The sequence below is a fragment of the Emydura macquarii genome, unplaced genomic scaffold (assembly GCF_026122565.2).
Source record: "Emydura macquarii macquarii isolate MOO-44397 ecotype Brisbane River unplaced genomic scaffold, CSIRO-AGI_Emac_v2 contig_1551, whole genome shotgun sequence".
Lineage (NCBI taxonomy): Eukaryota > Metazoa > Chordata > Testudines > Chelidae > Emydura > Emydura macquarii.
Window position 1 is genome coordinate 14,683,980 of NW_027131688.1, and position 12,685 is coordinate 14,696,664.

The 12,685-nt window shown below is 41.5% G+C and overlaps 1 protein-coding gene across 1 annotated transcript in view; it reads right to left on the reverse strand.

Annotated features, from left to right (window-relative positions):
• KCNH5 (potassium voltage-gated channel subfamily H member 5) overlaps window positions 1-12,685 on the reverse strand; it is a 234,939-nt gene that overhangs the window by 192,099 nt on the left and 30,155 nt on the right. Inside the window, exons 3-4 of the mRNA XM_067554914.1 lie at window positions 12,331-12,437; window positions 7,419-7,547 (exon numbers count right to left, since the gene is read on the reverse strand). Coding sequence (XP_067411015.1) covers window positions 7,419-7,547; window positions 12,331-12,437 — 236 coding nt within the window. The remainder of the gene's footprint in view (window positions 1-7,418; window positions 7,548-12,330; window positions 12,438-12,685) is intronic.

Consider the following 12,685-nt stretch of genomic DNA (forward strand, 5'->3'; position numbering starts at 1 on the left):
CAAGCAAGGAGCTCTCTCTTCAAATGATGGGTGTGCTAGAAGGTCTGAAAGGTCTCCTGCATTTCCTTCTGCTGTTCAATCAGCCAGTGTAATGTCTCTTCCAGCTCTCAGCCTACCGGACCTTTCCACCGGCTCCCCCATCCCATTCTTCATCTGCACAGATAGGGGCTTGTCTGGGATCCTTCCTTTATGTCTGACAGGGGTGGCACTGCTCCCGACCCGTTTGCTTCACTCAGAGACCTCTCTGTTCATGTAGGTATCACCATGCAGTTGGTTTGCAGTGTTTCGCTCCACCACCTTCTACATACTAGTGTAGTCACAGTATTCACACTGTTAACCAGTTTTGTTACCTCTTCTCCAAAGTGGGGGAAAGAAAAGGTGTTTTCTTCTGAAGTGCTCCTTTTTGTCAGGCCCTACTTGCCTGCCAGGGGCCCGCTCATCCCCTCTCTCCCTCTTTGTCTCTCGCCCCTGCTCTTTTATCCTGTCTCCTTGTAAAGGGGCTAATTAGCTCATTAGTTTCTCAGCCCCAATCTGATCTAGTAATCAGGAACACCTCTCCTTAATCAGGCCCTCCGCGGAAGCCTAACTGGTTAAAGAGTGACCTGCGTGCTGATTCCCAGCATTCTGTCATACTCTCCTATTAACTTCAGTGGGAATTGCTCAGCATCACCCGGCATCTGATATAGTTTATTTAGAAGCAAAAGTAGGAATTTAGGGCCCAGATCCGCAAAGGTACTTAGGCACCCAACTCCCACTGGGAGTTAAGCATCTAAATACCACTCAGGATCGGAGTGCAGAACCTAGTAGTTACCACATTTGAAAAGGGGCCATAACTGATATTATAGTTGTTACACGCCACATATATGAAATAAGGGACTATGAAGAGTTTAAAAATCTCAGGGAAATACGAGGTTATTATTAGGACATTTGCACTGCTAAAAATCCAGACGTGACTGGTTTTCCTTAGGAAAACATTAATGTAGCCCTACTGGGTTGCAATTAACCTCTTTGTCAAGGCTTGTCTGATCTTAAAAGTAAAGGAAATAATGAAGGCATTTAAATCAATGATTCACAGTAGTGTACAAGATCTTAATCTGCTGCAAAAATTCTTAGGTTAACAATGAAATTCTGTAAAAAAAGACTATAAAAGGGTAATTACAGCAATTCTAATGTTGACTCCTGCCCATAAGTAACACCTTCAGACAATGAAAATGTCTTTTTTCCCCCATGTTGTAGTAAAGCATGAATGGTTAATATACAACGGCACTTTAGACAATATATTTTCTATGCCATACAAACTAATGCAGAGAGCTAGCAATTTTTGGAGTCAGGCCGTTTGGCAATATAAATTGAGAAAGATATATCAGCTTCTAACATCAATAAGGAATATATGCAATTCTAAATCATTTATGGATGTTCAGCCAATCAGATCTTTACATTGGCTAGATGTTTGTTACTTATTATGGATAAAGAGTGGTTGGTGAAATGATATTGAAATTTCTATGATAAATTTTTCCACTGAACTGTAGCTTTACCAGGGATATAGATGAATGGGATATAAAAACAAACACACAAGCATGCAGAAAATAGATTGAGACTTTTGCACGCATTAAGTAATGCCTTACTCAACAAGCAGGCCCATTAAAGCCAATGCCATTATTTAAGAAGCAAGGTGTCACTCAGTGTGCACAAAAGAATCCCATCTGGCCCAGTGGTATTAGGCCAAATTCACTGACTTCAAAATTCAGTGTATTCCCGTGTTTTATAATATGCTGTAATACTAGGATATGTTTTAGGCCTGACTTTTGTTTTTGCACAACCATTTTTGCATGCACCCTTGATTGCACACTAACAAGTGGACACACACCTATTTTACACTCACAAAAAACCAGCCACTGGTCAGGTCAAAATGGGTGCATAAGCACTAGATGAGTTTGGGCAACTCACTTTACTACTTTGTGCCTCAGTTTCCCCATCTGTAAAATGGGAATAATGATACAGCCCTCCTTTGCAAAGTGCTTTGAGATGTACTGATGAAAAGGGCTATAAGAGCTAGATATTTATATATATATATATATATATATATATATATATATATATATAAAATGTATTTTCAACCTTTCCTCTAGCTTAACTGTGACTCCATAATATGCAAACACATTCAAATGCAGATCATTCCATATTTATCTTACTGTTCATTTTTTCTTAACAAGTTTCATGACTGCCACTAATGTGAATTTTTAAATTTAACTTTAATAATAAATACAGCTATTTGATCTGAGCTACAAGTACAAAAAATGCATTAGGATACCCAAAACTATATTCATTATTTCACACATTGCTTAGGAGCTATTGGTTTTGTATGTAGAAAATGTATTCATTTATACATACAGCATTACTCTTTTGCATCAACTTTTATTTTAATTGTACCTCTCAATGGGTTAGATTTTCTTTCAACAGGATTATTCTCTCATTAAACATGAATTGCAAGAGATTTATAGGCTGTTAATGTGCTTTTGGGTTGTGTATGAAGGATGTAGTCTTTTATCAGGAACATTCCTTTAACTGGTATTTCCAGATTTTTTTAAGTGTGTTTAGTTTTTGTGAAAGGCACTAGTAGACAGCCCTAGAAACTGTAGTCCTCTGTTTATCTACAGAACAGGTACAGCACTGGCAGAAGCAATGAAACTTGTGTGCGCAAAACTCAGGCTTGGAGGAATTCACTTCTAGGAGTCAGATAATAGATAAGCCTCCATCCCCGTTCAGACTGCCAACAAAAGTGCCAGGCACAATGATGATTTTTGTGGTGTGGACATTTGCCCACTTTAAACTGGACTGAAGCCACCAAATCCAAGGAAATATTTTTTGGCAACCCATCAAACTGGGCCACGCTGAAGCTGGTGACCTTGAAGGGAAAGGTTTCATATCCTAGCACCTGTCTCCTGAGTCACCCACTGTCTAATTCTTATTGTTTAAACACTATTTGCTCATACGTTGCAGGAGCATGATATATTATAGCTCAAGGAGATGGCAATATACTTGCCAATACTGCAGACTACATCGGTATGGCACGATTAGTACAGAATGGCGTCAGTACATTATTGCTGTTGAATTTTTCATTTTAAATGTACTGTTTGCATAAATAATAGACAGTAACTCAAACACACCATGGTTACATTGTGCATATGTTTCACTTATGTATTATGTATTTCATAGTCCTGGTAGACTCTCAAAACAAAAGTCTTTTAAAAAAATAGCCATTTCAAGTACAAATTCTATTACTTTAAAGCAGTATTTTATTGCAGTGCTTTTCATAAGAGCCTAAATTTCCCAGTAAATTGTAATTTATATATCTATCAAGCCCATAATTCAAAACTAAAGTGCTCTGAAAGCCTGTGAGCACACTGCAATATTATCTGCAAGAAAAATGAATTATGCATATCCTACAGCACTACATCTGACAAAGCAGTGCTGTAATTCCAGTGCAGTGGGGTAATGCAGACTCATTCATTTGAGATACAAAAGGTAATGCAACAGTGCTGTGTTTTTTATCCCTCATACTGATCCCATCAGAGAGAGAGAGAGAGACAGAGAGGAAAATCAAGCCAATGATGTGCAGTTATCAGGCTTGTGCTGGATATTTTACCCAAAGTACTCTGATCAAGTGCTGCTAGACTTCAGTCGTGTTGCTTCGTCTGCCCCGGTGAAAGCAGAACACAATACGTCCCCATGCCCTGAAAAGGGGCTTTGCAGGAGCAAGTGCTCTTTAAACTGGCAGGTTAAAGTCCCAGTCAGCCTTTTATACTGCAGTATTTTGCAATGGTGGCTACGCGTAGTAATTGGCACAATGACAGCCTCCCATTTAAGACAGCAGCGATATACAGTGAGAGAATTTTCACAGCTTCTTAACATTTCCCCCCATAAAAACATATCGCTGAAGTGGAACCCACATGGGTTCTGCCCCACTCCCATCCCCCAGACGGGGAGAAGGGAGGCTCAGTCACCTCCATTATAGCATCCACCTCCCCTTCTTAACAGGCACTCTGCAAGGATCTATACAAGGGGAAGGGCAGGCACAGGTTTAGCTGGGGCTGGGGAGTGGACTGCCCAGTGACGAGTGAGGGCAGGAGTGGGGGACTGCTATCCCCACAGAGATTTCCCAGGAAAGCTCGTATATAGAAGAAGTATATTCGATTGCTCTGGTTGGGATTTCTCTTTAGTAGGTTGCGCACAGGCAGCCTCAGCCAAGGGAGGCTTTGGTTCCCTCAGCCAAGGGAGCTGCCCCCCACTGACATGACCCCCTCCGTACACCACTGCCACCACCCCCATAGCGGGTGGGGGGAGAGCGGGAAACGGACCTGCAGACACCCGCACCAGGCGCTGCCGCTGCCACCAATGGGGGTGGGGGGTGGGAGGATACCAGTATTGGCTCCCAGGCGCCGGAGACCCAAGATACGCCACTGACACAGCTAATTTGGAGCTGTGCTGCATTGGAGCGGGGCGTCTCAAAAGGCACAGGGCCTCTACGTCTAATGCAGCTCCCTGGGACAGGCAGCGTTTGAGGGCTGATTCCATAAAGGGCAAGCCCCATTTTCCCAACGGCACTAACAGAGAGGAACTCCATGGAGAGATTTCCCTGCTGAGCACCTCCTTAGTTGCTGAACCCCACTTTTGAGTTTTCCCCTGGGACAGTGGGAGTGGGAGGATTTGTCCCCGCATCATTAGACCTGTCCAATTAATAAGTCCTTTCAATTAGCTGGAATTTACCTTGAAAGTTTCAGGAAATTGTTTTCCAGGCAGAAGCATGTGCACGCTTCACACCAGGGAGTTTATTGTGACACAAAGACACATTAGCCAGATACTATCTCCATTGTAGTGGCAGCAACTCTATGGCAATGGCTGAGAAGGCTTCCATTTCAGGTGTCCTTTCATGCTCTTATAACTGTACAAAGAATTCATCTTTGGCCAGAAATTTCTCATTTTGGGTCTCAGCCAAAGATGGGATTTTTTAAATTATACATTTATTTACTTATTTAGTTTGAAGTAAATATTGTGATGCTGGCAGACCAGGTGCCAGCTCATGCTAGGGCCCCTACGCCTCACTGAAAACTGGCAAATGCAGAGCTGGAAACCCATCTGGATCACTTGTGTGATAGTATTGTTAAAACAGATATTAGAGTTATAAGAATGTGTTTAGACTTCATGAAATACTTATAAGTTGCTGAATGCATTAATCTCACTTATATCATCTGGATCCTGTGACATAAGGTAATATTTAAGTGTTTGCTTTGTAACTAGAAAAGTGTTTGCTCTAAAACTGTAAACTCGCACCATCAGACGAGGAAAAGTTACCAAGTGTGAAATGCTAGTTTACCACAAGAGGCGTCATCTCCTGCCCAACTAAAGAAGGCCTATGAGCATAAGACAAGCCATTGTAGAACATCACTGGACAAAAGACTTTGTTGATTACCACCCCACTCCCATCCATGAAATGGAGATGTGCACAAATCCTGGTATCATCAGCTTGAGCCCTAAGGGAAGGGGATAACCATTTTTCTTGACATGGATTTTTATCACTATGCTGCTTGGAATATATAGAGGGCAATATTTCTAAGCAAAAGCAAGGGATCCCCAACCTGCTTAGCCTGGGTTAGCACTAAAGGACACAAAAAGCTTGCATATTACAGCAGCCTCTATTACCTTTGAAACCTAAGACTAACGTATTTGTATGTGTATGTTTCCCTGCTTTAACCTTCATTTCTTTTCGTAGTTAATAAACTTGTAGTTAGTTTAACATAGGATTAGCTACAAGCATTGTCTTTGGTGAGATATCTAAGGTACAATTGACCTAGGGAAAGTGACTGGTCTTGGGACTGGGAGTAACCTGAACACAATTGTGGTTTTTGGTGTAAGGGACCATCTATCACAAAGGCAGGCTTGCATGGGTGGCAAGATAGACTGGAGTACCCAAGGGGACTGTCTGTGACTCCATGTTAAGGTTGTTATAGGCCTGGTCTACACTTACTGGCAAATTAGGCAGCAGTTGACAGGAGATACGCAAGCTACACAGAGTAGCTTGCGTATCTCCCATCAACTTCTTAAAGTTGCATTCCCATTGACGCAGTGTTACTCTTTCTGGAGATGGTTTTATTAAATCAACTTCCGGATCGATTGAGTGGTTCTTCACTTCCGCTTAATCAATCGTGAGAAATCGATCTGACGGTGGCAAATTTACCGCCGTCAGTGAAAAAAAGACACCTATAGTGTCTGAGAAGTTCACAATTGTTACGTGAAATCTAATGATAGAACATACAACCAGTTTGGGGTTTGTGTCTTGTTCCTTGACAGACTGCCCTGAAGTTGGCGCACACACTCATGAGTCACTCCACACAGTGTGACAAATATATTCAGGAACTTCTGAGTTACCCAAGCATGGATAATCAGATCTTATCCACACTGTAAGAAAATCGTTCGGGCCCTTTTTTTTGCACTTGGATGACAACAAGAGTTTCTCTTTGAAGCAAAAGACACTGTGTGTTCATAGTTCTCCCTGAGCAATTCAGACTTTGCAAAGTTTGGGAGAAAAAAGGTGAGGAATAAATAAATGATAAGCAAATTCAAAGCAAATCTTGGATGTTCATGCAGGAGGATATTATTTCCCTTAATCAAGTGATCACTAAGTATCGTTAGAAAAACAATACACATATAAACTTAGCACAGAGCAGCCGTGAAGTACAGAATATGCCTCAGGATTGATGGAGACAGTATAAACAGGTCCTTTTCACCCTTCCCCAGCAGCTGTCCTTGGACCAGGCTGAGGATCTGGCCCTGGGCATTTATTTGAATAGGCCACTGCACATCCAAATGAACACCATCTGCAGCAGCTGTTAACAAATAAATACAACAACCAGAGCTGTGCTATGATTGCTGGCAAACAAGGAACAAGGAAAATGGGCCATTTCATTGTAATTTCACTTTCAGTAGAAAAAAGATCCGTATCTCATCACCAAGGGGGAAAAACAGTGTTTACTAAATAGAAAAATTACAATCTCCTTAGGGAAAGATATTTAATTTTCAATCTCCTAAAACAATATAATTTAACAAATTATTAAAAAGTGGCTAACGGTGTCTAAAATTGATGCTAATTTCTAATCTAAGCAAAACCTAACGGTACTGAAACAATCAGTGAAATCATACAGAAAAGTCTAGTGGCATTTCGCAGCATGTTGTTAGTGAATGTTACACAGTGCTTGATCTTACAATTTTACACCACAAACCTAACAGAATGATGTCAGAACTCTTACATATTGCTAAGTATTTCCTGAAACCAAGAAATGCTTCGCATTGTTTGCTTCTGCTCTGAGATTCAACTTGAATACGTATATTTTAACATTAATAATAATTGATTTTAAAATTACCTTTTGTTGAATCATCTTCAATTGGTTGTTTGAACAAAGTGATATCTTTAAAAGTGCACAGGAATAAAACCACTTTTTCATGTTCATTTCTTATAGGTGCGATTTGCATGTAGAACCAAACTGGGGTTCCTGGAGACAAGAGAAAGAAACCATGGCATGTGGTAGAATACCATCTTTCCACAACTCCTACACAGGGTGTTTCATGTTTTAAATGCTGTATCACATACTTTTGTTTGAAAACCATTTCTAGGTGTCTGTACCTTCGCCAGGGCCTAAATTTCATGTTTATTTGGATCTATGATATATTCACATGCACATTAAAATGAAGAAATGCTACCAATCCAATTAACTACCACAAGCAAAGAAATTACCCCAAATTACCTCTGCCATAACATTGTTTTACTATTCCCATTTTAGCCTGGTCTCTCCCTACCATTCTTCAACCCCTTTGAAGTTTATGTGGGTCTCCTCAGAGGAGGCAAGACTTTCTGATATTTCTAAAAGAATAAACAAGGGGAGTGGAAGACCTCTGAGGCCCACCAAATGTGACACACTACCATGTGTGGAAAAGAACCCCACTCCCCAGAGGTGAGCCCAGCCATCCTGCCTCCCAGTTTCCTGGGCTAATCACCAGATCATACTCCCTCCTAAAGATGCAGGGCCCAGGAGGTCTGACTCCCAGTCTCCCCACAGTTCTAACCAATAGACGACATATCCACAGATATATTTTCCTCTCAGTATTTGAGTTAAAGACAGAACAATTTTATAATCCTAGTACTTTTATTAAGCAATCAATCAACAATGTACCTAAAACCCAGGGCTGGCTAGGAGAGCAGATATATATGCACACAGCAGGAGTGTGATCTGCTTACTGGTACATCACATAGGGCTAATGTGAGCATCCAGGAGAATGAAACTAGCAAGTGTCCTGTTCTCTACAGGGTCAAATTCACCTCTGTGCAGTCAGCCACCACAAGGATTGTGCTCCATTCCAGTCCTATCATTGCATGCTGGTCTGCTGCAGGGGAAGTAGATTTTATTCTTATGGATTTGGAATCCTAAACAATTTGTTTAGAGATGCACAGTTCACTTGTATGAATGGAATGTCAGTGAAGCCTTATCTACACTAGAAAACATGTACCACTCTGAAAGTCAAAGCAAGCTTATAACACACCTCACATCCACACCCAGCAGTGCTCCAAATGGTTTAGTATCATCATCATGGGGCATGGCCTCTTTGCAAATTGCCACAAGGATTAATCTCTGGCAAGGTGCTTAAGGTGGTGTGCTTGTTTATTCAGTTTATGTCCATCACTGGCAACCTTGTCACACCACTGAAGCTTTTGGCAAACATGTGATTGTTGGCCAAGTGGCAGCATTCCTTGCTGCACACAGTTAGAAACTGGTTGGACACACCAGACCAACAAAGCCACTGAAACTGAACCAGTGCTGGTGAAGACGGTTGCTGGTTCAGCTTTGAATATCCTCATTTCTAATCTTGTCCTGCCACTTGATATGGAGCAGCTGGACCAAGACCACGAGAATGGAAAATATCACTCCAATGTTCTTCAGCTTTCCTCTGAGCCCACATTTCACTTCCATTCAACAGAGTTGGTGGAACTGTGGTTCCATAGACCCACAGCTTCACAGCAAGCTTGATGTCTCGAAATTCCTCACAAATGCTACTGAAGGGCCAACAACATGGAAGCAATGGCTGCTTCACAAGCATCCACATCTTTTGAGCATCTTCCAGCCTCATGCTGGAGGATGGAATGATAGCAGCATGCATAATGCCATTTGGATTAGACATGCTTTCAGCCAGGTTAAATATTGTTTTCAGTCTGAACTCTTTTGGTGCCAGCATGGACACAGACTAGTCCACCCACAACTGTCCCACAATGCACCGTTTGCTTTTCAAAATCTCCCACTAAAATCACTCCACTGTCCCAATGCACTACTTCTGGGAGTTGTACTACAAACTGCCTAGAGGGGCACCAAAAATAAAATGGTTTAGAATAGGATTAGTGTGGACCAGGTCAAAACTGCAATTCCCCATGGCTAGTGTGCCTACATTGAACTGTTTGTGATTAAACCAGTACCACATTAGCAGTAAGTTGAACAAGCATAGGGGAAGCCTGTGGTTTATTCCAGTGACTTTGTGTTGACTGCTCCACTATTTCAGCTCCCAAAGGCCAACTCAAGATTTACAGACCCGAACTCTGGCTTCTAAAGAGGTTTGTAATATGCAGCTCTTTCGATAAGTAACTAATTAAAAAGCAGAAGGCACTCTACATAAACAGAAGGAGACCAGGCAGTCCTCATACCAGCAGGCTTAAAATGCTAAGTAAGTGCCTGAGGGCAGCAATCCTTTGCCTCATGCCTGAAAGCAGCAGCCCCTGGATAATACCTCTCACTATGATGGAGAAGCTAAACAAATCACAGTTGCTACCACAAAAGTCGCTCAGGAGAAAAACCTACACAACTCATGAGCAAGAACGCACAGCACAGCTAGGCACAGAGTGGGGTATGAAAATGAACACTGGGTGTTCTCTCACTTGGTCAATGAAAGTCCAGTGAGCTCAGTGCAGAAGGGAAGTGACACACCTGGCCTCCAGTCTGAATAACCTGAAACCCCTCAATCTAGTAACAGTCTGTATTTTGTAGAGAGGTCTTAGAAGAAATGTACACTACCTATTTTTTGCTACAGTGTTAACCTTAAAATGGGCTTTTGTAGTGAGGACTTTGTTTTGTCAACCTGCAGAAAGCCAGGTACAGAATACGACTGGGTAGAACCAAGTGCTGGACAATACATTTGCTGAGACAGAAGTTGGCCAGTTAATGTGTTAGTACCAAAAGGAGTCTTAATTCTTGGCTCTTGGGAGAGCAAGAGAGACTGAATTTATGGATGGGATCTGATCCAAGACTAAACAGAGAATGACCCTATAGACAGTACTTGGATATTTTCTTGTTACAAAGTCCTTCCATTATCCTGCATGTCTAATAAAAACTACAGACAGAAGAATTGGAAATCTGGGCACAGATGAAGATTTTAATGAGGAAACTTGTGTTTCAGAGATTTACTGAGAGGCAATGTACTCAGGCAGATGATATTCCTTTTTACACAAAAGGTGCTGGCCTGCTGTGGAAAAGACATCAGGAAGAAGCTTTTACCTTTTCTATTTAAAAATAAAAGGGAACAGAATTTAATGAAAGACTGACACCTCTGAACCCGGAACTGCCCGGTTAATAAGGTAACCCAATAGCAAGGGAGAGAGTGGAATGCCAAGGGATCCATTCTGTGACTAGCTGGAAAAAGGGTGTGGCGATGCTAGAAGCCTCTTTCAGCGGAGAAATGCAGGGCTAAGCCGTCTCAGGAAACTTTTCCTAATGCATGGGAGCAATCAGGCAGACTGCAGGGACAAAAGAACAGAGCAGCAGAAAATCAAGGGAACAGATGTGACCACATGCCCAAGACCACAATGGGATCATTCAGAGGACATGTCCAGACACTTGCAGCAACACCTGGAAGGGAGAGCTGCATTTGCTTTTCTTTTAATGGAAGGATTTGCTAAAATACTTTGGGATGGGCAGAATTTGGGGAATCTTAGGATAACTTATTGCTTAAGTGTGTGCAAGGCAAAGGACAGGATTATTTCTCCTAAAATGGGAAACTGGAATTAAAGTATAAAAAACACTCGTATCATTTCAGGAAATTTTAGCAGATCTAATCTCAGGAAGCAGCATTGTCTTAAATCCTCTGTTCATAGTTATCAGAGACAGAAGTGTTTGTAGTGAAATATAGCACAACTATTGGATAAGGCCCTGGAACATGGTCTGACCTTTTCAATAGTGCACTATTTTCCTGCAACTAAAGTATACTAGGAAAAGCTATGGACCCAATCCTACAAGGTGCTCCATGCAGGCACAGGGGTCTGCACATGGAGAGCAGCTTGCAAGGCCAGGCCTATATTATCTGGCCTCACACAACCAAACGAAGGTGCAAGTTCCTGGGTCAGGCTTCTCTGACCTCATGGCAGCAGCATATTTGTTTGGAGATTAAATCCAAGCATAAAAAAAAACAAACACAAAAAACAAACTAGTGACTGAAAGAATTAAAAACTCCACAGTAGTCTACTCTGTTAGCTCTGCCAGCCAATCCACAACTGACAGATTTTGTCCAGTATCATATTAAATGTTGGTGACCAAGAAGAGCAACGCACAGGAGTGGCAGAAACACCTAAAGAGAAAGATTAGGATGGCAATATGTGGTGGCAACCTGACTGAAGTAAAATCATCTCCAGTTCTTGAAACCTGCTAGAGAGGCCAGCCAGCTGAAGGAGAGAAGTAGGTCACATTGTTGAGCTACTGCATTGTCCTCTGCCTTCTAACAATCTTGTACTAATTCCTGATTAGTTATTCCTTATGTTTGGTGGTCTCATCCAAGTTCCTACTGGGTGTCTTTACGCATCATAGAGCCACCAAACAATTAGGTACAATGGGCAGGACCTGCTCATGGCTACCTGGGACACGACTGTTTCAGGTCATGATTGAGGGACATTCTCTGATTTGCATGGAGCACCTTGTACAATGTTTTCTACCAACATACCTACTTTGATCCCTTTCACATATATCAAGAGCTTCAAAAATGAGTTGTGCTTCTGTGAACTCACCGGAGGTATTTTAAAGGAGCGAGACTTTCAGAAAGTGCTGGGCACCCACCCTCCTGAAACGAGACCCCTTAAAAGGGGTCTCAAGTTGCCCACTCAAATATTAAGGCACCCAAAATCACTAGTCACTTTTTAAAAATCTTTCCCCAACCTCCCACACAAATGTTAAAAGAAAAATTGGTTTTGGTCAATTATTCATTTTAAAAATGTATTGTCGATTAAGTTGTATACAACGTTATACATACTGTTTTTCTTGTACAGAAGAATTTCAAAGCAGTTTGACTCATAGTTGTCAAAAGTCTGTCTAACTTTTTCAATGGTCTTCTTATCCGTCAGTTCCCCGTACATAAAACTGGAAAAGAAAAATCCATTTCTGTTTTTTTCCACAGACAAGTAACAAGTTATAAGCACTGGCTATGCTGTAACTGTCATTCACTGAAGTTTAACTATGATTTACACCTCATTTCAACATTTATGGTACTCCAAGATTGCCGTGAAACCTACAGAGCAAACAACTCTGGCTGCTTATTTATTGTAAGAAAGATTTATGTGCTGTCATTTAACATTTTATTTAAGTGACTTTCTGGGTATACATTCAAG